The 26,066-nt window shown below is 56.9% G+C and overlaps 1 protein-coding gene across 1 annotated transcript in view; it reads right to left on the reverse strand.

Moving 5' to 3' along the window:
- Positions 1–1,208: 1,208 nt before the first annotated feature.
- The window catches only part of LOC111157524 (fibulin 1), a 79,699-nt gene continuing 54,841 nt past the window's right edge, over positions 1,209–26,066 (reverse strand). Inside the window, exons 15-17 of the mRNA XM_022519006.1 lie at positions 23,737–23,879; positions 21,677–21,808; positions 1,209–2,003 (exon numbers count right to left, since the gene is read on the reverse strand). Of these exons, the coding sequence (XP_022374714.1) occupies positions 1,864–2,003; positions 21,677–21,808; positions 23,737–23,879 (415 nt within the window). The 3' untranslated portion in view covers positions 1,209–1,863. The remainder of the gene's footprint in view (positions 2,004–21,676; positions 21,809–23,736; positions 23,880–26,066) is intronic.

The raw sequence follows: 26,066 nt of genomic DNA on the forward strand, positions 1-26,066 counted from the left end.
CCAAATTGCAGGCAGTAAACCAGAACCCCAAGTGGTTTCTCACTTCCTGCCCATCACCCCAGGCTTCCATTCCTGTGATTGGACCCCAGGTCCCCCCGTCCCCACCAAGACCCCAATTCACCGGCGTCCAGAGCTGCTGGGACGGCTTCCTGGACTGTCCAGTCCCATCCCGTCCCCCCCTTCCCAGCAGTTCAGGATGCCCAGACCCTGCAGGTCTTGTGCCTGGCTAGCCCCGGCCTGGCTTTGACAGAACAATGCCCCAAATGAGGGGCCTCAGAAAGGCAGGAGGCCCCAAAGGCAGCTAGAGACCCCACCCCGCAGAGTGGAAGTAGCGCTCATTTGAATGACCAGAACGCCAGCCACATGAAATCCCAGCGAGGGTGACGTCCCCTGTGGGGCTAAGATCTCAGCCAGTGCCAGGGTCCGGGCTGCTGAGATGAGCTGGGGCATGGGAGGAGGAGAGAGGCTCTGAGCCCCAAGCGGGGTCCCTGCCTAAGAAGCTGGGATAAACCCAGGGTGGGGGGCACCTAGAGGAGGGGCATGTGTGGGAGCGAGGGGCCCTGATGCTGAATCCCCGTGGGTCCCGGGGTGTTACCGAGCATGGGCTAGGCCGGGCTCCCTGCCAATGCTGAGGGTGTCGGGAGACCCTATAGACTGGGCCCGTCCACATCTCTGACGCAGGGCTTCACGGATGAGTGGAGTTCGGTGTCTGATAAACTGACTTTGAATCCCATGTCCCTAAAAAGCTTGCGGCTTGGGCCGTGGTGTCCCTCTCTCGGAGCCCTGTCTGCTCACCTCAAACTTGTGTCCGGTCATGCCCACCTTGGGTTCCGGGAGCAAATAAATGAAGCACCACAGGCCGAGTGCGTGGGGACTCCCTGTGCCCTGGGGGTCTCTCCTTCCTGCTGAAGACAATCGTTATTTCTCCCCGGTGATTTCTAGAGGGGACCAGAATCCCATACGGAACACCATCTCGTCAGGCAGGGCTGGGCGTGGGGCATGGGGCGAGCTTGAACCACACTTGTCAGAGGGCGGGCGTGGAATCGGAAACGACACGGGTGGGAAGCTATTCCTACGCACAGGCTGGGCCCCACCCAAAACCTCTGCAGGGGGCGGGAGGGTGTCTGAGAAGGTGTGAAGGAACAGTCCCAGGAGCTTTGCTAGTGGAGAATCTCCTTCTTGAAAGACCCTCATGCACAGGCCACCAGGAGGATGACAAAGCTGTTTATTTCCCCACCTCTGGTGAAAAAAGACGGATGCACAGTGCAGAGAAAACCCAGCCATTCCCTCGCTGACCACGCAGGGTCCGCACTTAAACCTAACAGGCTCTGTCCCTCCCGAGGGAATTCTCCTGCTTTAACAGATCTGTAACACACCTTCTAAGTGCTCCCCGAGGCATCGGGGCAGGGCAGGTCATACTTGCTACTGGACAGCACCCACGTCCTTGGACACACTGCATCCGATTGGCGAAAAAAGTACCAGATGTCAAACTACGTATGATCAGTGCCGAAACTGGTTTTCTCTCGGCATCTAGACTGGCTGCCCCCTGAAAAATGTCTTTCTTTTCTTGGTCCTTACCAATGCCCAGTCACCCCTACCCCTCTGCCAGGGTAGAGAACGGGAGCAAACTTTAACCTTGGAGTCAAAAATTAAGCAAGGTTTTCAACAGACAGTTGAGTAACTGGACTTGTTATTTAAATACCAAAATACACCAGATGAACTTATTCATCTGGCTTAATACATGTTGGCCTAACGCTAAGACAAATACATCAATTTAAGAAATGTCGATGGGGACAGGCACGGTTGGTGTGGCAACGACTTGGCCCGGAGACACAGGTGTGGCCGCATGGCACGGACAGGCCCTCAGAACCAGTACTCGGAGACAAAGATGTGCACGTTGACAACGTTTCTGTGGGACACCACACCCCCGACCACATAGTTCATCTCCAGCTTCAGGACGGCATGGAACGGGCCCACAATGGGCCGCACTTGGCGCACGACACCTGGGGAGAGAACAGAAGGCATCTCAGACCTCCTCGCGTCCCACACTGAGCCAGACGTTTGAATCCCCCGTGTAGTAACGTCTACCTCTGGTAGTTGCCCCTGGGCTCTGTTTCCACCTCCAGAGGACAGATGACTGTGAGTTCATTCTGGCCATCTACCTGACAGAGGATTTGGAAGAGCCTAAAAGCGGGCCTGGTGTGGCGTAGACGCCCAGGAGACACCCGTCCCTCTCCTTCCTACCCACCGTGTCTAGTTCTGACCCAGGAGAAGGAGCAAAGCACATGTGATCCTGTCTTCTGTGACACGGAAGATCACAGTGGAGGGTGACACTTGAGCTCACTGCTCGGTGTTGGTGGGAACCAATGAGCGAGAAGCATCTGCCAACAGAGTCTCAGAGCATTGCAGCCTGAGCAGCGGGGCCTGGCCAGGGCCAGAAGGACAGGCGGGGACAGGCGATGGAGGGACCACACGAGGGCCATGACTGGCAGCCTGCAGTATGGGCTCTGCCAGGGCTCAGAATACAGGGCTCAGACAAAGCCCAGCTTGGAAGACACCCTGAGATTTGGAGGGGAGCAGGATCGGAGGGAAAGGGCAGATTTTGTAACTCTCTCCAAACCCGCGCCTGGCCATCTCCCTGTCTCTGGGCCGGGCTTTGCGGGCACCTGCTTACCTCTGCAGGATACGCGGAGGCTCAGAGCAAACTCCCCTGCCCTCTGGGAGGAGACAGACAGGGCTACGGCAGGCATTAGCCTGACGGGACGGAGTCAGGGAAGGCTTCTTGGAGGAGGAAGCAACACAAGCAGTCTGCAGGTGGATGGATCCCCGGGGCATGGCCAAGCAGGTGCCACCAACAGCTGTTGACATCTATGCATGAATGATGTCCAAAGTCCTTTCTCCGTCCCACCTGCTCTGATATTAGGACCTGCCCCAAGTCACGTGCTGTGGAGGGGTGGGTCTCCCGCTGGACTGCACAATTTCCGTGGCTAATTCTTAGCCACAGAGGTGACGTCACTGAGGCGGGCGCGGGAAGTGTGGACCAGCGCCTCTCAGCCGACTGTCGTGGTGTGCTGCCCCAGCATGTGAGCAGAGAGCAAGCTGGGGGGTCGCAGCTCCGCAACCATGTGCTGCGAACTCGCCTCATAGTTTCTGCATCAGACTACTGACCGCCCCCCCCACCAGACCTCGGAACCAGGCCCAGGGCGGTGTGCAGGCCCCCAGGGCCGTCTCTGCCCATGTCAAAGGCTTGGGGTTGTGGGGCCTGCAGGCTGGCAAACGCCTTCTGCAGCGGCACTGGTTCCCGGTCAGGAATGCCAAGTTCACGGTCAGAAGGGGAATCTGGGTGTGCCATTCCCCCTTTCACTCTCTGGGCTCATGTTTCAAAAGTGAAATGCCCAACAGCCAAGGTAGAATTCCAGGCTATTCTAAGTAAACAAGGGCTTTTGCTCTGATGGAGAGATATTCTGCAGGCTGTCAGCACCCTTCCTCTGCCCCTGCCCGGCGGTGACACCGTGGCTTTGTCCTGGGTGAACGCCGAAAACAGCTTCAGCTGTTAAAGACGCGGCTTGTCAGCGGCCCCTGACGGCCCGGCCACTCCCGCCTGCCCCTCCCGGGCATAGAATCTGGACGGGTCGGTGGGGGCTCCCCGATAGCCCCCCTCCGTGTCACCCTCTCCTCTCCCCTGGCCTGAGGCCCACAGTGCTACCTGAGGCCACCAGTGGCCTGGGTTACCTCCTGACGTCTCCCACGCTGGGGACAGAGGTTACTGCTCTATTTCCAGTGCTCAGAGAAGTTTCTGTGTCTTCAAGGAAGAGGTGAGAGGCCGGGGGAGCCTGAGAATGATTTTGGGACAGAGGAACAGTGGAGTGCAGAGTACAATTCTCCAAGCAACGATCAGATACATATTTATTTCTATTAATCATCATTCTGTTTATATAGCATATAATTAATATGTGATACAGATTATAATTTTATATATGTTATTATTATAATGCCAAATATATAACTAGTAATATGAAATATGTAAATATACTTATTTAGAATATATTAAAAATCTGGGGCGCCTGGGTGGCTCAGTGGGTCAAAGCCTCTGCCTTTGGCTCAGGTCACGATCTCAGGGTCCTGGGATCAAGCCCCACATTGGGCTCTCTGCTCAGAAGGGAGCCTGCTTCCCTTCCTCTCTCTCTACCTGCCTCTCTGCCTAATGTGATCTCTGTCTGCCAAATAAATAAATAAAAATCTTTAAAATATATATATTAAAAATCTTTTATATAAATATTATATAAAAATATATATTTTAAATTTATATAAATTTTTCTATATCCATATATTTTATATAAATTTATGATTATATAGAAATAGAAAATGTATACATTTGTACATTAAATAGAAATATTATAAATTATTATGCACACACATTTGAATAGCATGAACGGTTCAGACCCACAGACGTTCTGAGTGTTGCCAAGCACACACTAAGGAAGCGTGCCAAGGAAATGTTGGGCTGTCCTTACGGCTCAGTGTGGGGACAGGGAACGGCGGTACGACCCCAGAAGAGTTTGTTAACCATCCTGCGTTTTAACGTGCTCTTCTGTGAAACAGCAATGAAAAAAAGCAACCTTCAAAATCAGAAACAAAACAAGCAGGAGGATACCTTCCTCCTCCTCCCCCAGAAATGACTACCGGACGGCAAAAAAGCATTTTGCGATTCCAACTTGAATGTGACCTGATGTTCAAAGTATGGCTGAATTCTTGCCTGACGGGAAACCAGAGCAAGTGTTGAGTATTTTTACTGGATTGATTTTAAAACTGGACTGAAAGGAAGGCCCCAAACGTGTAGAAAACGTGTGTACGATATCCGTCACGTTGGGCACTTTCCCAGGTTTTGTCTCTGCCGGCCCAGGCCGTGGCTCATTACTGGGCCGCAGCTCAGAGATGAGACAAAGGGGTGTGGGAGGAAGCCTGGGGCTGTGTTAGCAAAGGGGGCACTGGGAGGGGCCACCGGGAGGTGGGCCCGAATCTGGTACAGGTCACGCTCAGAGCCGGGATTTCCGCAGGGTCTTGGCAATTAACAAGAAAAATGATTAAGGCGGAACAAATATGCGTGTTGCCAGTGGGAAATAAGAAATTGTAAGTGCGTGTAGGAGGGCTCAGAAGCATGTCCCCTCCTTCCCACCCCCCGGGTCCCCCACCTCACCAGAAGGGGCTTCTCGGCCCCTTCCCTCTGACCCGAAGTCAGCACTAAATCCCCACCTCTAACCACAAACCCAGCCAACCCAGGGCTCCCTTTCCAGGCCACACCCACTCTGTGGACCTGACCATGACTTCTTCTGCTCAGTCACGTTTCCCCTGGAGCTCTGGTTCAGGTGAACATGTTCCCTCCATTCCCAGCATAGTCCAAGCTTGAGTTCTACCTCCTAGTCCTCCCTTTGACCAAATCCAGGTTTTCTCCTGATATCACTTCTTTCTTTACAGCTCTCCTACCCACTGATCCACTCACCATCCATCCAATCATCCACCCACCCACCCAACCATCCATCCATCCATCCACCCACCCACCCGTCCATCCACCCACCATCCATCCATTTACCTATCCATCCTCCATCCATCCATCCATCCATCCATCCATCCATTTATCCATCCATCCACCCACCCACCCACCCACCCACCCATCCATCCATTCTGGCTTCCTCCCCACCACTGATTCTAGACCAGCATCCATTCAGAACCACCATCAACCTTCCTACTGCAGGAAAACAAGCAAGGGAAGAAGAGAGACTCGTGATGCCCATCTGTGACCCCACAGAGTTTGGAAAGACTCCCCCAGGGGTCCAACTCCCCCCCACATCCATCAACTTGATTCTGTAGATGTGATATTGGTGTCTGCTATGGACCAGGCTCGGGGGACCAGCTAGACCACTTAGGTCTTTTTCCACGAAGCCTCCCCAGCCCTGGGGTCCATGATACCTCGTCCCCGCGGCTATAACGCCGCCTCGGCCCATGGCTGGGAAGCTCCAGTCAGCTCCCCTTCAAGGGAGATGGCATCTGCTACTCGGGTGTCCCACTGTCCCCAGCACAGGGCCTGGAGCCCAACGCAGAGAGAGCTCCATTGTGACGACTGAGTGAGATAAAGGTGGAGGAAGAAAGAAGGCAGGAGGGAAGGAGGAAAGAAGGGACGGCAGTCCTTGAGGCCCCCACAGTCTAGGAAGGGAAACAAAACTCTGTCCTGAAGGAAAGAGGAACCACGGAAGGTTCTGGAAGGACGGTAGTTAATGACCAGTCTAGCAACAACATGCAGGCCAAAAGGAGGCGTGCTTTTCCATCGTGCCTGGCGTGTCCATCTGACCTGCTGGGGTCTGTGCCTCCCCAGCTTCCTGGAGCCCCAGAACAACAACAAAAAGACCATGGTGCCGGGTTCAACTGTGTTAATCTTCCAAATCCTCGTCCTTGGCATTTCTGCTTCGGGTCTCAGATGCTGCTGGTATTCCTCGGCGTGTCTGTGCCTCTTAAAGATATAATTAAGCCTTTTTTTTCCCCTTTGAAAAATGTAGGCCCCTCGGGCTCTTCACCTTCACGTCTTGTCTCTGCTTTGTAAATTGCAGCTGATGTGCTGGGAGCCAGGAACCCCACAGAAAGCACACGGGTCCAGCAGGGACCCTGGTCATCCCAGGGGTCTGTGGTCAGCCTTCTTGGTCCTCAAGCCACCCCCCCGCTCCCTCCCCACAGCATCTGCTGCTCAGAGTGGCACCCGAGTGCCTGTCTGTCATTTGAAAGGACGGAAAACAGCTGTGGAGCTCCCTGCATGGGTCTTGTCTCTGACACAGATGCTGATCTAGGAGGAGACCTGGGATCATAGCTTCGGGTTCCGGGGCTCACCGCACACAGACCAACGGTGTGACCTTGGGCAAGTCACCATGCGTTCTCAAGGTCAGCCTTCAACCCAGAAGCCCTGTGATTCTGACCGACGAGGTGTAACGGCGTGAACGGGACTGTCGGAGAGGATTTTAACAAGCCAGATGATGCATCAAGGAAACTTCGTGGTGCTCTCATGTCAGTGGAAATGAACCATGCATTTCAGAGAGATCCAGCTTAGGAAAGACGGGTAAGAAAGTCGCAGCCTACAGAGCAAAAAGAGTGAGGAGCTATTGCTCCTCGGAGACAGGCCAGAGAGCCATTGCTCTCTTGGGGGTCATCAGTCTCCGCAAGGCCGTGAAAGTCCGGAGGCCAACAGCCCAGTCTTTCCTGGCCACTCCGGTGTCTCCGGTGTGTGGCACGGAACAGGTCCTTTGTCCTACTTTGCACGTGACACACAGGAGGCACTCGGCCCACATTTGCTGAATGACTGAATGAACGAACGTACACAAAAACATTAAGTACAGTTCGTAAAGTGGAAACTGTCACCCAGAAGGGAGAGCGTGGGGAGCAGGAGAACGCAAAGTGGTTGCGGGTCCTTGAGTTTCCCGGCTCGGGTGGGAAGGGGACGGCGAGGAAGAGCCAGGCCTCATTGTCTGGCCTTGGTGGCCACCATGCAGAGCCACGAGCAGGGAGGAAGGCGGGGCGCTGGCCCGTGAGGACAAGGTGCTGGGACCGAGAGCCGGGCAGTCAGAGGAGACCCATGTGGTCCCGACAAACCCAGACGTGACAGGCAGTCAGGATGGGCCCATCATTATGCACGTCTCAGTGAGGTTTCCTCGGTACAAACGATGGTCCCTGCAGAGGAGAATGAAAAGCACAGACCAACGGCAAAGAGGAAAACCCAAGAAAACAAAGATACACTGTGGCTACATAGAAAGCAAAACACTAGATGGGGTGCTTGGCTGGCTCAGTCGGGAGTGTGTGACGCTTGATCTTGGGGTCGTGAGTTCGAGCCCCATGTCGGGCCTAGAGACTACTTAAAACAAAGCGGCACCACCAGAACTAGAGCACGGACGGGCTGGGACAGGGACACGCAGCTGGTGAAGGGGAAGGGAAATGAGTGGATCCCACATGCCCATCTGTTCTTAAGTCCTCACCACAGTGCCATCGGGAACAGACCTTCCCCACCCTTCCCTGGGAGAAGTGGATTGGGCTCGAGGGCTGGATGCCCCAGGTCACACAGACCACACCTCCGGATGCCATCCAGCTAGGACGGAGCCAAAGCTTAGCTCTTCCCATCCCCCTGCATCTCTTTCCTCCTCACAGTGCCACGTGACATGGAGGAAGCTTCCAGAATGTGCTGCCTTGGCCTACATTGAAGGCAAGCACGGCAGAAAGGAACCGAGAAGCAGTCCCATCTATAATCGGCAGTAGAGGAACTGAGCTCCTGAAACTCCGTCTTACCTTTTTGCCCTAAGAAACAGCCAAGCAGGTGCTTGGAAGGAAGGAGGAGGGTGTCTGGGCTGCATATTTAAAATACCAAATGGCCTTCAACATGTCTCCGCAGAACTCGCCCTCCGCACTTCTCGATTATTATAAATGTGCTCCCCACACCGGCCTCCCCGGAGCTCAAGCAGCTTGGACCGGGCGGATGCAGGCGGCCGCACGGGAGGCAGCCCCCCCGAGACCAACCTTCCCCTCCAGGAGGAATGTGGAAGGCAAGGTCGCTCTGCGCTAGACCTTTCAGCCTCACTCTCTGACGCGGAAGCCGACGTCTCCTTGGTGCTTTGTCCTCGGGACGCCCACTCCCGTCTGCCGTCTCGTCCTCCTCACGTCAACCTCACTGTCTGTGCTCCTGGAGGAGGAAACCGGCTCCATGCGGGGAAGTGAGTGAATTCTGAGCGTCAGGGAGTCAGTCCTGGGCCACAGCCCCTTCCACGGAGCTATGTGGCTCACCAGAGGAAGAGGAGGCTGGACCCTTTTCTGGAAGGGATTCGCCGTCTAACGCTCTGACTGTAACAGTTGGCCAAAAAGCCGCCCATGATAGAAGGGATGAAAAATCATTTCCTGTCCCTACCCCTGCCTGCTGGGGTCCTTTGGCCCCAGACCCAAGCTCATCTGCTCAGATTCCCCCAGATGCCCCCTCCCCCCAAATCTGTTGCCCTTCTCTAGTCTCCAGAGAATGCGGACCCCTCCTCAACAGGCCTCCTGGCTCGGTCACCGTGGGGACAGACGGCTTCCATGCACAAGAATGTCCAGACCCTCCTGTCTGCTTCAGCCCCAACCCGACCCTGCCTCAGGTCATGCCTGACCTTACAACACTTGCTCCTCAGCCCCAAAGCTCTCCCCTCACTGCGGCCACAGCCAGCCTTCTAGAATGCAGGTCTGATCCTGGGGTTGTGCTATGGCTCTGCCAAAAATCGTGTCTCCCCCACCCCAACCCCCAGCTCCCAGCAGGTGAAGCTCCTTGCTCGGGTCCCCCACATTCTTAGCGCTCTGCCGCTGCCACACTGAACCCCTCGCAGTCCCCCCAGGAGGCGCAAAGGTCATGGAAAGGCAAGTGTGTGCAAGTCTTGCCAAGGGGACTTAAGATTAGGGCTGGGAGTACCGGGGAGAGACAAGTCCTGCCCTCTGCTACATCACCTCTTTCTTCAGAGGTGGTAAGGCCCCAAGGAATTAAGACGCTGGCCCAGTGTGCAGCTGCCAAGTTCAGAGCGGGCCCCCCCAGCCCCCACCGCTGGCTGCAACACGGCGCCCGCTCTTCTCTTTCCTTCGGCAAGTACGGAGCCGGTGCTGCGGGCACAAGCTTGCCCAGAGCCGGCGTGGGTCCTCGTGGAGCTCTCGGCCCCCTGGGGGAGTCCGATGTAGAGGGCGAGGCCGCAGAGACTGGGGAAGTGAGGAAAGAGGCTTCTGTGGAGCTTGGGGGAAATGCTCACCCCAAACTGGGCACTGGCCGCCCGTGAAAGCGTCACCGAGGAGCTCGTCTCCGCTGAACTTCGGCGGACAAGCCGGCCTGGCAGGAACAGTCCGGGGGCGTGCTCAGAAGCGCAGCCGCAGGGGGGTTTCAGGACCAGGCCGGACCCCGAAGAGTAGGACTTCGCCCTGCCCAAGGTCGCCCTGGAAGGTCACGGCCTAGGAACCCCACACGAAGTCCCGACACCCTGTGTGCTCTCCTGACTCACACTCCCTGAGCCTGAAACTCAGTTTCCTCCTCTGTGGACAGGGAGAATCCCCCACAGGCCTGCTGCAGGTAGGATCCCCAATGTGCTGGGAGAGTGCCTGGCTCACAGCTGGGTGCCCGGGCGGTGAGTTCTTTGTCTGCCGGCAGTGACAACTGGGACGCTGGGGTCCCCTGTCTCGGCCAAAGAGCAGACGTTCCTCGCAGAGTCCGTCCAGAAACGCCTGACATCGAGTCTCTTCCTGCTAACAGGTGACGAAGGCATCTGGGTCCTTTGCACATTATGCTTGTGAGGCGAGAAGCCTTGAACTTTCGGATTTTCACCCAACTTTCCTTTCCTGAGTTTGCATAACATGCCTCCACTGCTGTTTGCCTAAAACACTGTATATTTTTATTTTTAAATAAAGAGCGATTTATGAGTGTGCCCAGTGCTATCAAAGGCTTTTCCAAAGGTGCATGACAGCGGCAGCAGGAGGCTCACGAATCATCCTGGCTGGGCACAGACGGTCCCGGGGGCCACCTCGGGGGACACTGAGAGTCTGCTCTGGGATCGCTTTAACCCCGTGGTGACTCTGGAATTCAGCGGACCCTGGGCCTGGGTGGTGACTTCCTAGTGTGGTGGGTGTGTGCACACACATGTGTGCTAGAAAGACTAACGAGCAGGGTGATGGAGGGGGCCATTGCACAGAGGAGCCCCTTGTAGGTCCTTGCCTCCTGGAATTCACAATCTTTAGAAGAGCAAATCCAGCAAATCCAGCGAGAACTCGCGAGGCCGTGACCACCGCGCCACTGCTGTGGGCGCGAGCGTTCCTCTGCTCTTGTTCCAGAAGGAGCCTCCAGTTATCCTGCTTCGAGCATCTCCCCCCATCCTGTTCTCTGGGAGGGCCTTGCCAGGGTCACCAGGGGCCTGGGCGTCACCGAATCCAATGGGTGTGCCCTCCTCTGGGACATGCCTTCCCCTCTTCCAGGATATCATGGTGGCAGGCTCGCAGGCTCGCCCCGACCTCGAGCACAAGGGCTGTGCACCCCATCTCTGCTTCTCTCTGTGTCTATACTCGCCTCCTCAGTGAGCTCATGGGGTCTCGGGCTCTGACCACCATCCACACGCTAATGTCTCCCAGGCTCATCGGTTCCACGGAGTGCCACCGTGGGGCTGTGGAGTCCTGATCCCAATGTTCAAACTGAACCTCCAGCCTCCCCGAAGCTGCCATGTCTTGGCCTTCCCCTCTCAGCAGTCTTCTCTTTTTCGGGCCAAAATCTGTGGGGTTATCCGCCCTAAACCACCCCATAACAAAACGTGGCACCCCCTTCCAATGATACCTGAATCTGTCTCCCTCTCACGCCTTCTGCTGGGCCCACATGGGGGCCCACCATCGCCCCAGCTCAGTCGGCTATGAGAGCCTCGGCCCCACACTCGGAGTCAACCTTTAAAGCATTAGGTCATCTCACCTTTCACCTCAAGACCCTCCTGTAGCTTCCACCTCACTCAGTGGAAAAGCCAGAGGCCTCGAAAGTCCTTAAGACCCTGCCTCACCAGCCACCAGCTCACACCTCTGTTCCAGCCTCATTGGCCTCCTTGCTGTGGTTCAAAGACACCAGGCTTCCTGCTGCCTCAGGGACTTTGCACATGCTCTCTGCCTCACATTTCCATGTGGCTCATTGCCTCAGCAACTCAGGTTAGACAACCATTTCTGACTACCAGATCTAAAGTCGTTTCTCTGCCCCACATCCCACCCTGCCCCTCCTCCTCTCCAGCCCTCCATGTCACACTCACCACCCCATGACCATGAACATATTCTACTAATTTCTTATCTGCTCCCACCCTCTGGAATAAAATGAATATGTGGCAGGGTTGCATGTCTCTCTAGGTCACTGCTGTGTCTCCTGGACCAGGATCTGCTCTGCAGGGCACAGACATTGTTTGCTGGAAGAAGGGGTATGAGAAGGGTCTCCAAAGAGGCCCATCCAGGCTGTTGTGGAACACAGGGGAGGAGCCAAATACTCAGCCGGTGGGGGTGCATAGGACAGGCAAGAGGAGAAAACAAGGCTTTGAGGGATGGATAGGAGTTCACCCAGAGGAGGAAGGAGGGAATGTCCTAGCTAATGTCCAGAAGAAGAGAGAGGCCATGGCTTCCCAGGGTCTGAAGCACAGGCTGAGGTTGCTGGAGACAGTGGACAGAGAGAGAGGAGGGACAAGAATGCTGAGTGCTGAGGAGGACAAGGACAGGCCTAGGTGGAGGACATCTCTCTGGCTGGGCAGCGGGGGCTTTACAGTTGGCTGTGGGGGTGTGAGGGGAGCCACTGTAGAGGGTCCCCAGCTCCTGGCTTTAGGAACCGAGTGGCTAGAGCACCTTTTGTCGTGACATGGAAACACTTTGCTGAGAGAGGAGGGATGTTTGGCCGGGCTCAGCGGGGCCAGCTCAGGCCTCTGGGGCCGCTTGGGCAGGAGTGGGCTTCCCTGCGTGCCTCACTTGGGTGGACTCCAAAGCCCTGAGCCCCTCCGAGCCCTCGGTGGGTCCAGTGCGAGCCCGGAGAGCTGCCTGGGGGCATCATCAGCTGTGTGATGGGGTGACTCTGAGAGTCTGTCTGGTGGTCGAGAGCCCTTCTCATGGGGCTCTGGGGGCCTAAAGCTGTCATTTGAGCGTGGTGACTAGGTCAGGCACAGCACTGGGTCCTGTGCCCTCCACCCCATCTCTGCTCCCTGGGATCCCAGCACAGGGGCACAAGGAGTGTGTGTGCCTATCATCTCCGTGCCGTCCCCTTCGAGAGACCCTCCCACCTACCCTCTACCTCCCACCGCCCTCAGTGAGACTGCCAGCCCTCAGGGTCAAATCAGGCCACAGCCCATCCCGGGCCCCGAGGCAGCTGGGCCATCACCCCAGGAAACATGCTGGCTGTGGGCCAGGGTGTGGCCCGGGGGGACAGGCGGGCTGTGCCTCCAGCAGGAGAGAGAGCGCCTAATCCCCAGGATTTGCCGTGAAAGCCGGGACAGGGCCAATCACTCGTCACCCGGCAGGGACAGCCGCGCTGTTGTTTCTAGGTGGAATTTCTCAATGTCATCTGTAATGTGTACTGATCCCAGGCCAAACTTTCTGAATCAGGCTGCAGGACGGGGTCAGCAGCACATGTTTAACCCCTTAGGGGGTAATGATTTTAAAGAGGTGATCTGCCCCGCCTGCTGGGACAGCTAACAGGGACCTGAAGCCAGATTGTTGGACAAGCAAGCGCTTTGCTCCCTGGGGGTGGGAGTGGCGGGCAGAGGCGCTGTGAGCTTGGGATCTTCACTCACGAGGTCTTGTACCAGGGCTGCCATGTACTAGTCCGTATGTTGTGCACTGCACATGGAAGAGGCTGCAAATGGTAGCCCCCTAGGGTTTTGCAGTGCACAACATATTCAGCTGGACGCGGCAGGCCTGCCACAGACCAATTCTCTCTCCCTCTGAGACATGAACAGGTACAGGGCCTACAGGAGCTCAGATGGCAGGACACTAGGGAAGGTAGGAGACAGCTCCATGAAAGCAGGCTCTGTGGCTTGGGTGTAAGTTGGCAGCCCAGTGCCCAGCCCGGGGCTTGGCCTAGAGTAGGAACCCAGGATGTTCTTGCTGAATGAACGAGATAATTCAAGGATGGCAGAACTTGGAAGGCACAGCCTCCACCATCCTGCTTCTGGCTGGGCCTGCCTCACCCGCCCAAGCCACAAGGATGGGCCCCAGGCAGCTGGAGCTGCTTTGGGGTGAACACCCCCGGCGCTATCATTCCCTCAGGTGACACAAAGCTCTCACCTGCTCCAGCTCTGAATGGCTCCCCACCGCGGCTCATTCATCCCTAACAACCCACCCAGCTACGTTCAAGCATGCATGTCCCCTCCAGTTCTCCCGGTTATCAACCCAGCAAGGCAAGTATTGAGGCAGTTTTGCTGAGATGAAAACTGAGGCTCAGAGAGGTTATGCGAACTGCCTGGGGTCACACAGTTAGAAACAGGAAAGCAAGAATCAAGCCCAGAAAGTCTCACCCTGAGTCCAGGGCTCCGACTGTGGCCACATGATCACATTTTGCCCCAGAAGAGCCACCCCAACTACTGATAATTTTCAAACAGTAAACTTGCCATCGAGTAAGAATCCTTCTACCCACAGATGAAATCGGAATGCTATTTCAAAGCTTAACTGTTTTTAGTTTGCTTTAAGAGGGGGTACTGTATGAGGATGCCTGTGCCCTGGTTGGCTTGGACAGCGGGGCAAGTGGGGACCGTCAACCCCTCTCCACAGAGGAGGCTCAAGTCCCATGAGGATTGACTTTCTGCACAGTCATTGCAGGCCAGGCACGGCTATGAGCCTTCACACAATCTTTCCAATTAATTGCATTAATAGGCGTCTATAATTAGGGCACATCCCTTCTGCACCTAACTGGGAACCATCTCTAAGGTGAGTGGGACAATCACGTGATCCTCCATTCATTCCGCCTTTACTGAGTGCAGAACCAGCTGCCACGGTGCCAGGGCAAGTTTCTCGGGGGCCCAGGGGCCTCGGAGCAGCCCACGAGGCCAGGGAGCTCAAGCCAAAGTAGGCACGTTGCCGACCAGCTCTCCAGCCGCAGCTCCGACCGCTGGCTGCAAGACCCGGGGCCGTTCAGTTCTGTCTTACGGCAACAGTGATGCCGTCCCGCCAGGCAGCACGAGGAGGGATTTGCTCCCAAGTGCCGAGCTTGCAAAGGGCTCTGTGCCCAGGGATGAGTGAACGCACGTGGGGGCCCCAGATGACTTCTCCCTCCCGGGTGAAGCTGTGAGCAGACCCTCCAGACCCTGGCCCTGGGTCCAGGATGGCTTGACGCTGGGGACGCGAGGCTGAGCCTTGATCTTACGGGGTCACCCTTCTCCCAAGCCGGCAAGTACCCCCCATCTCAGAAATCAAACCCTATGTGTGTACCCCCGCCCATCTTCATGCTCCTACAGACCTAGATGCTTAGCCTCCCCCATGCCTAAACACACCCGCACACACTCACCCGGAAACTCACACCCACCCACCCACACGCACCATGCACGCCCGCACGTGCAAACACACACACACATACACACACACTGTCAGACCAGAGGGCTTTCCCAGAAACAAAGTCACAACTAGAGTGGGATCTGAATTTCTCTCCAGACCCGTAGGTTATAATTAAAGCATGTTTCTAGCCAGAGTCCTGCCCGGCCTATACATAATCCCCCAAGGTGCAAGTGCCTGTAGAGGGTGCGGCTTGGCCCAGGCTGAGCGGCTCCCCACCGCGGTCCCAGACCCCCGTCCCCACCAGCCCCCTGTGGGCAGACAGGGAAGAGGCAGACCCAAGGGTCGCGAGGAGCAGCCCCCACTGCGGCCACCTGTGGGAATGAGAATGAGTCGGCCCTGGTCAGGTGAAGGATCGGAGAAGGCTGTTCAGGACCTGCTCCCTCACGGCACACGGTGTCTGAAACCCGTCTCTTGACCATGTGGGCTTAGAGGGGCTCTTTACTCACAAAGGGGTGACCTGAGGCCCAAGACCCCACGGCTGGGAGCCCTGCAGCTGTTCAAAAGGAGATGCTTCATTACCTACCCCTCTGACTAGTGCCGCCAGCTGCCAGTGGTAGAGATGCCCGCCAGTGTAGACCAGAGGAAAATGGGGCTGCACCATGGGGACCATCAGGGTGGGAGGCTCTGGAGACAGGTGGTCCAGGTCCAACTTCCATCCTCAAGTGCTCCCCAACTGAGAGGCCCCAGCAAGCAGCTTAGTTCCCCCGGCCTCAGTCTTCTCATCTGTGAAGTGGGGACAACCACCACGGCAGCCTGTGGAGGGATCTAGAAGCACCATGGGCAGTGCACGCCTCCCAAGGAGTGCTGTGCACCTCCGGTGGCTCCCTGTGAGCCACCAAAGTCCACGGAGGCCTGGCCCTGTGACACTTCCAGCCTCTCTTCTCGCTCTGCTCTGGTAGCACCAGACTGTATGGGTATCTTCCCAGCCCCTGCCTCCTGTCACGTTGCCCCCAGGCCAGGAATACCTCTTGGCCTTGCTCACTCCTACTCAGCTATCAAGACCCAACTCTCGTGTTACCTCTTCCAAGAAGCCTCCCTTGACCACCTGTGGAGCCAGCTGGGCTGCCTCTCCTCTGCCTGTCCGGCACATTCCACTCCGTGCTGGAAGGGACAGCTTTGGTGTCCGCTTCCCTCTCTGGGCTGGGAGCAACCAGAGAGCACAGGGTGCCTCCCAACCACCTCAGCCTCCTCGAGCCGACCCAGGGCTGGGCCACAGGAGGCCCGCATGTGTTTCTTGGACTCCAGGGAAGGTTAGGTGATGGGGCGACAGCGTTGGCAAGACCACCAGGTACACCGCACTCGGCGGGAAGCAGGAGGGGAGCTGAGGGAGAGCTGATGCGCATGTACAAGCGCTAGCGTGCCTGCAGCCGCTGGAGGTAAAGCCCACCTCGTTCGGTGGCAGGTCCCTGGGTCCATGAAGAGTGCGACATTACTCCAAACCCCAGAACCTTCGGAGGGTACCGCTGAGAGGCGTTGCCCAGCACAGACATTTAAGGCTGAACAACACTTGGGTGGAGACGCGTGTAGGGGGGTTGTCTTGAAGCTTCCAGACCACACATGATGACTTAAGACCACGCCCCCATGAAGTTGATATGGTCAATATGTTCAAAGCACCATCCCGCTGAGGGTGGGAACAAGGTCCGGGAACAGCCTTCTCTGGTTCTTCACCTGGTCAGAGCCGAGCCTCCCAGGTGCCACCTCCTCCCGGCAGCCCGCAAAGATTTGCTCAGGCAGGGGCCACCAGGCTCTGTACCCCAGCACCTCTGTGCTCTCCTGTCCCACTCCAGAGACAGTGAGCTCCCTAGAGGCAGAGAAGTAGGGGATGGCGTTAGCACGGCCAACGTTGGATCCTTGCAGACCGCCAGGATGTGAGCAGAACGGGAAGGGAAAGCGGCTGCTGGCAGGGCCGCGGGGACAGCGCACACGAGAAACCCGCACCGGAAGCTACGATTCACGCCCGTGTGAAGTCCACACGGGAAGGTTTATTTCTAGGATCTCTGCAGCCAGAACGCGGGGACGGTCTCGGCACAGTTCGAGTGGAAAGACTGGTCAGATCTCATGAGGCCCAAGGCTGACACCGCCGGTGGCGCTGATACCAGGCTGTTCTGTTGTGTTCCTGCTTGTTTTAGTAAAAGTAGAGCCTTCCCTGCAATCGTGCAAAGACTACAAAAGGGAACTCCCCACTCGCTGCGGAAGAGCAATTAGCAAGCCCATCTCGTTTACTTCAGGTCACTTAGGGGCTGGGAGGGTTCCCTAACTAGTAGTTTTAGGGCTGTTCTTATCCTAATTATCATCATTTATAAGGGATGTCCGCTAATACAGTCAAATTTTAGGAACCTCACCTCACACACCAGCAGCCCGGCGTGAAGGATTCCACTCCAAGCAGGAAACGTAGGACCCAGAGAGGAGTCGCGGCTCCATCCCAGTCTGGTGGCCCTTTCTTGCCGGGGACGGTTTTTGCCTCGGGAGGTGGGACCCACGGAGGCTGTGTGACCAGGGTGCTTCTGTCCCTCCCGCGTGGCCTTGGATAAACACTCGATCACTTACTGTGTGTCCACAGCTGACGGGGAACCAAGGCCCGTCCTGGGCCTGCACAGAGCTCACGCCGCACGTGGCTGACGCACTGTCCCGAGGCTCCCCGAGCACCCCCAGCTCACGAAACGGGTGTGTGGCAGGAGGGGCCGACTTCCAACAAGCCACTAAATTCCCCATCCATGCGCCCGCTGGCCAAGGATGGGCCGGGCCTGCACACAATCGGAAGGTGGGTCTAAAAACCACTCGGGCTACACGCTGTCCAGCTCCTCTTGGATTTGGGGAGGTTTTCACAGAAATGTTGGCAAAGCTGATCCTCAGGATAGACAGATTTTATGTTCCTGTCCTCGGAAAAAGAGCTGAAAAGAAGCAGGGAGGAGGGGGGGTGGCAGGGAGGACTGAGGCTCTGAGACCCGCTGGGGCCCTGAGGCCTGGGGAGGGGGCGGCCCCCAGCGGCGGGGGGCCTGACAGGACCCGGCCTGCGCCCGTTTGGCCAGGGCCCCCTGCGAGCGCCGAGCCAGTACCAGAAGGACCCCTTCTCGGCACAGCCCCTGACCGCAGCCCGTAGCCCGCAGAGCGAAGTCTGAGCGTGGGGCTGGGTGAGGAGGCCTTCGTCGTGGCCCGAGGGTACCTCAGGCTTTAAGAGGGCATTTTTTCACGGCCTAAAAATGCTTTCTTCATTTTTCTCTGACAGCTGGTGAAGGAGGAATGCAACAGGATGGCCGTGCGGGCTTTGGGCAGACAGCAGGCTCAGACCTGGGCAAAGCCGCCTTTATCCCTGCTAAGAACGGGCTTTTAAAGGATACATTAGGGGAAGACCTGGCCCTTTTACGTTCTGAGTGGACTTGGGGCACTTTCTTCTGTTATTCGGGGGCAGAATGAGCTCTGTGGCCTCAGGGTCCTGGCAGCTTGTGCACACCACGTTTCTCTGGGACCCAAACCCTCCGTCACTTTGCCCAAGTCAGCCCCAGCCGTCAGCGGGCTCTAGCCCCGGGTGTTCGGGGAGCACGGGGATCTAGGCCCGCTTTGCCCCCAACACCGAGTGGCCAAGGACAAGCCTCCTGCTCTCCTGGCTCTCACTAAGTGTCAGTCGCTTCTTCACATGTGTCAAGACTCAGCTCAGACCTCACCTCCTCCAGGAAGCCTTCCTGACCTTGGTGTCCAGTATCCATATAGGGCATGGCCTAAAGCGTGCAGGTGTTCAGAGGACACCTGTGAGTGGGTCAGTGTCCCTTCCCAAGCAGTACGGGCAGCGTGGGGATGCACATTAGTTCTCTTTGGGCCCCAGGAGCGCCCCCCCCCCCATATCCTGCTGGTCACACAGAGAGCAGGTGTGAGTGGCCCCAGAAAACACTTTCTTCCTTTCCACTGACATACAGGGTTCTTAAGACGTTGCTTGAAATGAGAACTGCACCCCTAAAAACAAGTTGGCAGATACCCAGGCCCCACTGAGTTTCAGATGCCCGGTCCCAGTGTGGTTGTTTAACTCCGTTCCCTTCTTTGCCTGAGGGAGATGATCGCACCCATCCCCGAAGGTATTGGTGAGACCCGAGAGGCGTGCGGGGTAAACAATTTGGCTGCGGCTCGTGGGCTACTCGTGCCTGGGCTCGGGTCCAGCAGCAAACCATCCACCACAGGTGGACAGGACTAGAGCTGCACTACCCCGGCCACCCCCAGGGGCCCAGGAGCTCCTGGGATGAACAGGAGTTATTTGGGGCAGAGGAGGAGAGGGAAAGAGGTGGGGCTAAGGAAATCTAAGGAGGAGACCCAGGCAGAGAGATAAGGCAGCCACCAGTGGGCAGAGACAAGAGCCCAACCTGAAACCTAGCCCAGGTCCCACCCCAGCCAGACCTTGCCATCCGGACTCCCCTGGCCTCAATCCTCAATCTGGGAGCTGACATCAGCACGAGGACCCTGGGACCCCATGCCAAACCCCGGCCAGATGGATGCCCAGCGATCACAGTGAGGAGTGGAGGAGGCCGAGTCCGCTGGAAGCAGAACGAATTCCCCGGGGCTGGCCTGGGCCCTCCTCCACGCAGCCCCAACCCGGATTCCAAAGACCAGGGCACGCGTGACCAAGTGCAGTGAGGGACAGCACATTCCATTCCCAGGGGCTCCATTCGGTTCCCCACTCTGCCCTGAGGCACCGTGAGAAGCCTGGCACACCCTCTCGCCTCTCTGGGCCTCGGTTTCCCCCTCTACAAAGCAGTTGGAAAGAGATGGTCTCTAGGAGCCTCCGGGCTCCAACATGCCAAGATTTTCTGCCCCAGTGGATGGGAAGCTGCAAAACAGAGGCTCCCAGGTTGACTCTGTCTGGAGTACAGATGCGGCTAGAAACATGCACTGGTGGGCACTGGATCCAGGCCCAGCCACTGCTCAACCCCCAGGCGTGGGTCACCCAGGAAGGATTTAGCCGGGACCGTGAGGCACAAGCACTACAAGGTGCCACCCCCTAGAGAGGCCTCGTGAGGCCACAGAGGCTTGTCAGTCTCTTCAGTGTCAGATTTTGATGATCTGTTTTGGGGCCGTCGCTCTCCCCCGCTGGAATGCAAAGCCCCCCGGGGCAGGGTCTGTGTGGTGTTTATTCACCTGTGTCCCCGCAGTGTCCAGTCCAGGCTCCCGGACAGATGGGGGCTCAGGGACAGAGCAGAAGGGAAAGAGAGAGCAGGTGAGGCAGAAGGCTCTGAGTCCGGCTCTTACAGTTCCAAAGCTGTGACTTACCCTGCAAGGGGGTGATTCACTGCGCAAGGGGATGATTTACCCGCCGTGAGGCAGTGTTGCTGCTCCCCCGCCGTCTCAGCCTCACGCACGCAAGGGGCTGGGAGGAGGTGGGCTTCTGGAGGCCAGTGTTGGCAGGTAGCGCTCACCACGACCCCCCAAACAGGACAAAGCCTGACCCTCCCTCCTCCGGTCTGCCCTCCTCCCTGGGGCCCTGACTGTAGGGCCTATTCATCTAACGTGGGGGACACTGAGGCCCAGGGTGGGCAGTGACTCAGGGCAAGCAGCCAGTTTCAGGACTGCTGACAGCCCAACTGCATCCCTCCCCCTGGAATCCCAGTGAGGACTGATGTACCATTAATTGTAATTAACTAATTATTCCCGCTGCCAACTAGCGGAGGAGGCGGCTGGGGGTGGGGAGCCCCTAAATGACTCAGTCGTGTTTACAACATGCAAACCCATTTAAGAGCTTGTAAAGTCGCTATAAATGGCTCTCTGGCAACAGGGGAGTAACGATCCGGGTCTCCAGTTGCCGCGGTAACAACGGTTGGCGCATCGGGGCGCAGGGACCCGGTTCGGAGATCCAACAGCGCCACCTAGAGACCCTGTTCCAAAACGCTCTGCAGAAGGGCCACCGCTCGGATCCAGGGCTGGGACACCACAAAGTCCGTGCCGCCCGCCCACAATGGAGAAACTGAGGCCCATGCGAGGACAGGGCCTGGCTCTCAGCTGCTCATCTCTCATCTCAGAGTCTAAATGACCGCTGTGACAGTTTCCATCCCCCATGACCTCGAGGTCTCTAAAAGGCGACTGTTCAGGAGAGGTTTATGGGCTGGTGCCCTTCCCCCACGCTGCTCAAGGGCTGTGCGCCTGACCCACCGGGAGGGACATCGACTGGACACATGGCAAGGCAAGCGGTCTGGGGCCGAGGCCGGAGCGCAGGCTCAGACCCCTGTTCGCTATTCCCTCTGTCGCGCCGCAAGAATAAATTCCATCAGGTCCCACTGACCAGGGACTGTCCGAGCTCTGAGACAAGTGCGTCACCTGTGTGATATCGTCGGTTCATGACTGTGACACAGAGATCTAGTAAATCCGCCCATTCACAGGCAGGACATGGAGCCCCCCAGGGTCGCCCCCCGAGACCTGGCGCACAGCCAGGAGCAGATCCCGCTCCTCATCAGTAATTGCCTTGAGGGGCAGGAGGAGGCTCCAGCTGGCCCTGAGGGACAGGAGGGACTTAGGAGGGGGACTCAGATGGGACCTGGGTTGGCCCAGAGAGGTTTCCCCAGCAGCCTAGTCTAACGGGCCTCCGTCGCCTAGGAGGACCTGAACGTGCCTGGCCACTCACCCACAGTCATGCCGTCCATGTAGCGTTTGATGATATCGAAGGAGTCCCGCAGGTTCCCTTCTGTGATGTCAAAGATGATGTCAGCATGGTTGGCAGGATACACGGGCATGATGGCCCGGAGAAAGATGATCTCTGCGGGAGGGAGGCACAGCTTGGAGCCCCTGGAGACACACCCTTGGGTCCTGAGAGCCCAGGGCCGGCGAGCCCCGCATGGAGAAGGCAGAGGGGGCCGAGGGCTCACAGGTCATCACCTAGCCGCCTGTTGATCAGTGGGGAAACTGAGGCCTGGAGAAGCTTTGGGTGCTCCCTGAGATCCTGTGGCTAATGGGCAGCCAAGGCAGAGCTGAGGCACAGTTAGTCATTAGTCACAGATCTTCGTGGAGCTGGGGAGAAGGGGAAGGGGGGTGGATGCGGGGACAAAGGGGAAGAGGTCAGCAAGGGCAGGAGAGCAGGGTGGTCTGCTGTCCTGTGGTGATGTGGGTCAGAAAAGCCACTTCTCAGGGTGGACTGGGCAGTCTGGTGGCTGTGTCCATCTCCCCGGCTACCCCGTGTAAAGCAGGGCCAGCTGCCCTGGGCTGGGGGCACAAGGCCCTGATTCTACCCTGGCTCTGGGCGATCTGGAGGTGTCTTCTCTCTGGGCCTCCATTTCCTCATCTGTAGAGTGAAGGAGGCAGACCGCCAGTGGCTGCTAAGGGTCCTTTCAGCCCTAAAGGTCAAGGTCAGGATTGCCTGGGCCCAGATGTTAATAGACATCCCCAGCCACACTCAACTCCCTATAGAATCCACTCCCAGACCAGCACCGCCCTAGAGGCCACAAAACCGGCTGTCAGGGGTTTCAGACGGGTTTGTCTGTGGTTTGTGGAACCTGTCATTTGGCACAAGACAAACACCAGACAGTGATCTCCTCCGATGCAAGCCCCTGCCACCCTGCAGAGTTTCTGGGCCTCTCCTTTTTCTAGAAGAACGGGTCAGTCGGGGGAGGGTAGGGGGGATGGGCTGCCCCCTCTTTCAGGCAACCATATCCTTGGGGAGCCTCTCCTGCCCTCAGCACTCCCTCCGCCCCCCACAACAGGGAGCTGTGCTCTGGCCTGTGCTCCCATGTCTCCGTGGGAGGCTACCACAGTGTGTAGACATGGGGTTCGGTCACGCTGGCTCAACTGCACCTCTCCCCTCAGGGGGCCAGGGAGCGCTTCCTGATTGCTGTGCCCCGGAGCCTGGTCCTGAGCCTGATATCCCGGAGGCCCCGTCCACGTTTGCCCCATGAATCAATCATGGTGCACTCCTCCCAAGGCCAGGGACGAAGACGCCACAGAGGAAGGGGTGGCCGGAGACCACGGCAGCCTCAGCACAGGGGCTGCACTCCCGGGAGCAAGGCGTCCAGGTGCCGGGAGGGTGCTGCACTGCAGGTCCCACCCCTGCAGGAAGGGTGTTGTAATGGCCGGTCTATACAGCTGGCCAGGAGCCGCCTGCGGGGTGCGGCTGGGAACCCTGACTTACTCCTGGGCTCCCTGGATCCAGTCTAGCCCCTCGGTCTCCACGGTGACCTTTCTGTGTATGCCCGTAGCATCGGGCCCAGCCCTATGATGGCTCCCAAGAGCCTCTCAGTGGAAACCTCCGCCCCAAGTTAAGGCTTACCCCTCCCAGCCTGTCTCTTGCCAAGCCTCTCCCACTCCAGCCAGGAAAACTTGGCTTTGTTCCTCCGATACCCACCGCCCCCCAAACTCACCTCCAGACCTTTCCAGATGAGTTCTCCACCTGGCACCTTCCACTCTCCTGGCTCCCCACTTTCACTATTTACCTCCTACTGACAACGTGGGCCCCGGCATGGAAGTCACTTCCTCCCAGAAGCCCTCCCTGATGCCCTAGTACTTGGCGCAGAGTCAACACTCAACAGCTGTTTGCCGAACAGCGGTGACCCAGAAGAAGCGTTCTCCTGAGTGGAGAGCCAGGAACGGGCCGGCGTGGTGCCCTGAGGACACTGGGAGCTGCCGAGGCCACTCCACGTCTTTACCAGGATGTAGCTCCTTGAAGGCCGAGCTCTTGGCTCAAGCTCCACTCACCTTCAGGGCGGGTGAACTCTCGGAAGGTGGGCAGTGACACGACGGTATGCGAGATGGTGTGCACTGGGTCCAGCACGCAGGTGACGTCATTGGGACGGCAGGACTTGACGCAGCGGACGGTGTCTGTCTTCTCCTGGCGGAGCCTGAGGGGAATCACAGCACAAGGGGCGGATGGGAAAGTCGGAACTGCCCCTCCCCCAGAGACCCAGGCTCCACGAGGAGCCGCAGGTGGCCTGACCCAGAGACGGTCCCACCAGAGAGGCGCGGTGGCCTCCGCGGCCCAGCTACTCGGCGGGGCTGCCGCAGAGCCCTTCCTGCCAGCTGGACCAGGACCCACACTCCGATGTCCATCTGTCCTGGCTGTGGGCAGGCGAAGCTCTGCTGTTGGCCCAACCGTATGGGCTGGCTTCAGTTTCCGCCACTGCAGATTCACGGGCTAGACAAGTGTGTGTTGAAGCCCTACTGGGTTCGAGGCACCAGGGATGCCGAGGCGAACATGAGAGATGTGGTACCGCCTCCCCAGAGCCCCCAGCCAGGTGGGTCACAGGGGTAGGAAGGGAGGGAGCTGCAGACGTAGTGCCCAGCTCAGTGCCTGGCACGAGGAAGTCAGACCCCCAGTGTCACGCGACGGACTGGGAGACGGACTGGGAGTGGGGAGACGAAGGGGGGTTTGTTTGCCAGATTTTAAATCCTCCTCATTGTAAAATGAAACACAGATACAAAACCTACCAGGAACAAAGACACCGTTTAATGAGTATTACGATCGCCGCTCAGGTCAAGAAAGAGATCTTCTGTCTGCTACCCGAGACCCCCTCATGTGCCCGCACCAACCTCAACACCACTCTGCGTGCCTGCCCCATCCCCAGGACCCCTGTCCTGACGGTGCCAGCGTCGCCCACCTGGCTTTCTTTGTGGTTCATATTACAGGGGTGCATGCCTCGAGACGTAGCCGTTTAGATTTGTCCGTGAGAAAAGCATGCTCTCAAGTCCTTTTTAATCTATGGGTTTCCTCTGTCTCTTCATTTCCCAGAAGTTGATCTGTCAAGGAGCTGGAAGTCTCTGAGCCATAGCGCTTCCTCCAGGCGGGCCCACCTACTGCACCCTCCTGGTGCTACGCAGTGAGTTCTTCTGTTCTCTGCGTTTCTGCCACCCTGGCTGCTGGATCCAGACCCGATCAGATGCAGCCCCGGGCCCTTTGGCAAGATGACAGTTGGTGACGTCTCTTCTATCAGGGGGCACCTGGTGTCTGGTTGTCTCTCTCTCTGTGATGTCAGCAGCTGTCGGTGCTCAGGGCCTAGACCCGCTGATTCATCGGGGATTGCAAAATGCTGGCAGTCTGATTCTGTCGTTTCTTTTCAGTATGTTAGTTGGAATACTTCTGGAAAGAGCGCTGCCCCTCATGCGCGGTCTGGTTACAGGGGGGATCGTTCACAGAAGAAAAGGAAGATCAATGCCCGATTCTTGCCTTGTTTTTACAAGTTTTCAGGATCATGAACTTTCTCTCTCTCCATCATCACCCAGAGCATACCCATTGATTTTTTTAAAATATCAGTATGAACTCATGGATTTAAACTATTTAATGAATTTCAATCCATTGCAATTATTATCCTTTGCTAGAACTCAAGCTTCCCCCTCTTTGGTCAGAGGGAAGATCAGAGGGGCTCCAGGAATCTTCAGTAGCTCTCTTACTCTATGTCACAACAGGGTGGTCTGTCTCATCTTGTACTTTTCCTTCCCCAGCTACTTCTCCAAGAAGTTTTGGGTTTGTTTGGTTTCTTTTTAAAGTGGAACATGGTATTTCAAGACCACACCCTAGGTACCAGTTATGGTGGGTGCTGCTGGCTTCGCCCTTGCCTCCAGGCCTCCTCCGTGGATTTTTAAAGGTAAAATATATCATGAGTTCCTACTTCTATTTCTAAGTCAAAACAAGAACCACACAGTCTTTTAATCTCTTCTATATTACAAAGTAATCCCTTTTCTTCCATGACAGAATCCCGGCTCTTAGGAACACAGGAGACGATAGAATATTCCACAATTATTGATGTAATTATTCCATATTCTGACACGTTAGTCTCAGAAGAGCAATGCTAAAATTATCACCACTGACATAAGTACTTAGAATAATGTTTGTCTGGCAATGTCCTCCCTACTCTACCTGCAGTTTTTAACGGATGTGCTCTTTCTACATTGTTTGAACGTATAACAATTCACAGAATACGATTTCCGTATAACACTCACTTGGTTGTAGCGGGATGTGTAACTATGCCTAATGCTTGCACAGCAATACTTTTGCATGTTGGTAATACTTTGTGTCCTTTGTGCACACAAGT

The sequence above is a fragment of the Enhydra lutris genome, unplaced genomic scaffold (assembly GCF_002288905.1).
Source record: "Enhydra lutris kenyoni isolate GAN:26980312 unplaced genomic scaffold, ASM228890v2 scaffoldscaffold55, whole genome shotgun sequence".
Lineage (NCBI taxonomy): Eukaryota > Metazoa > Chordata > Mammalia > Carnivora > Mustelidae > Enhydra > Enhydra lutris.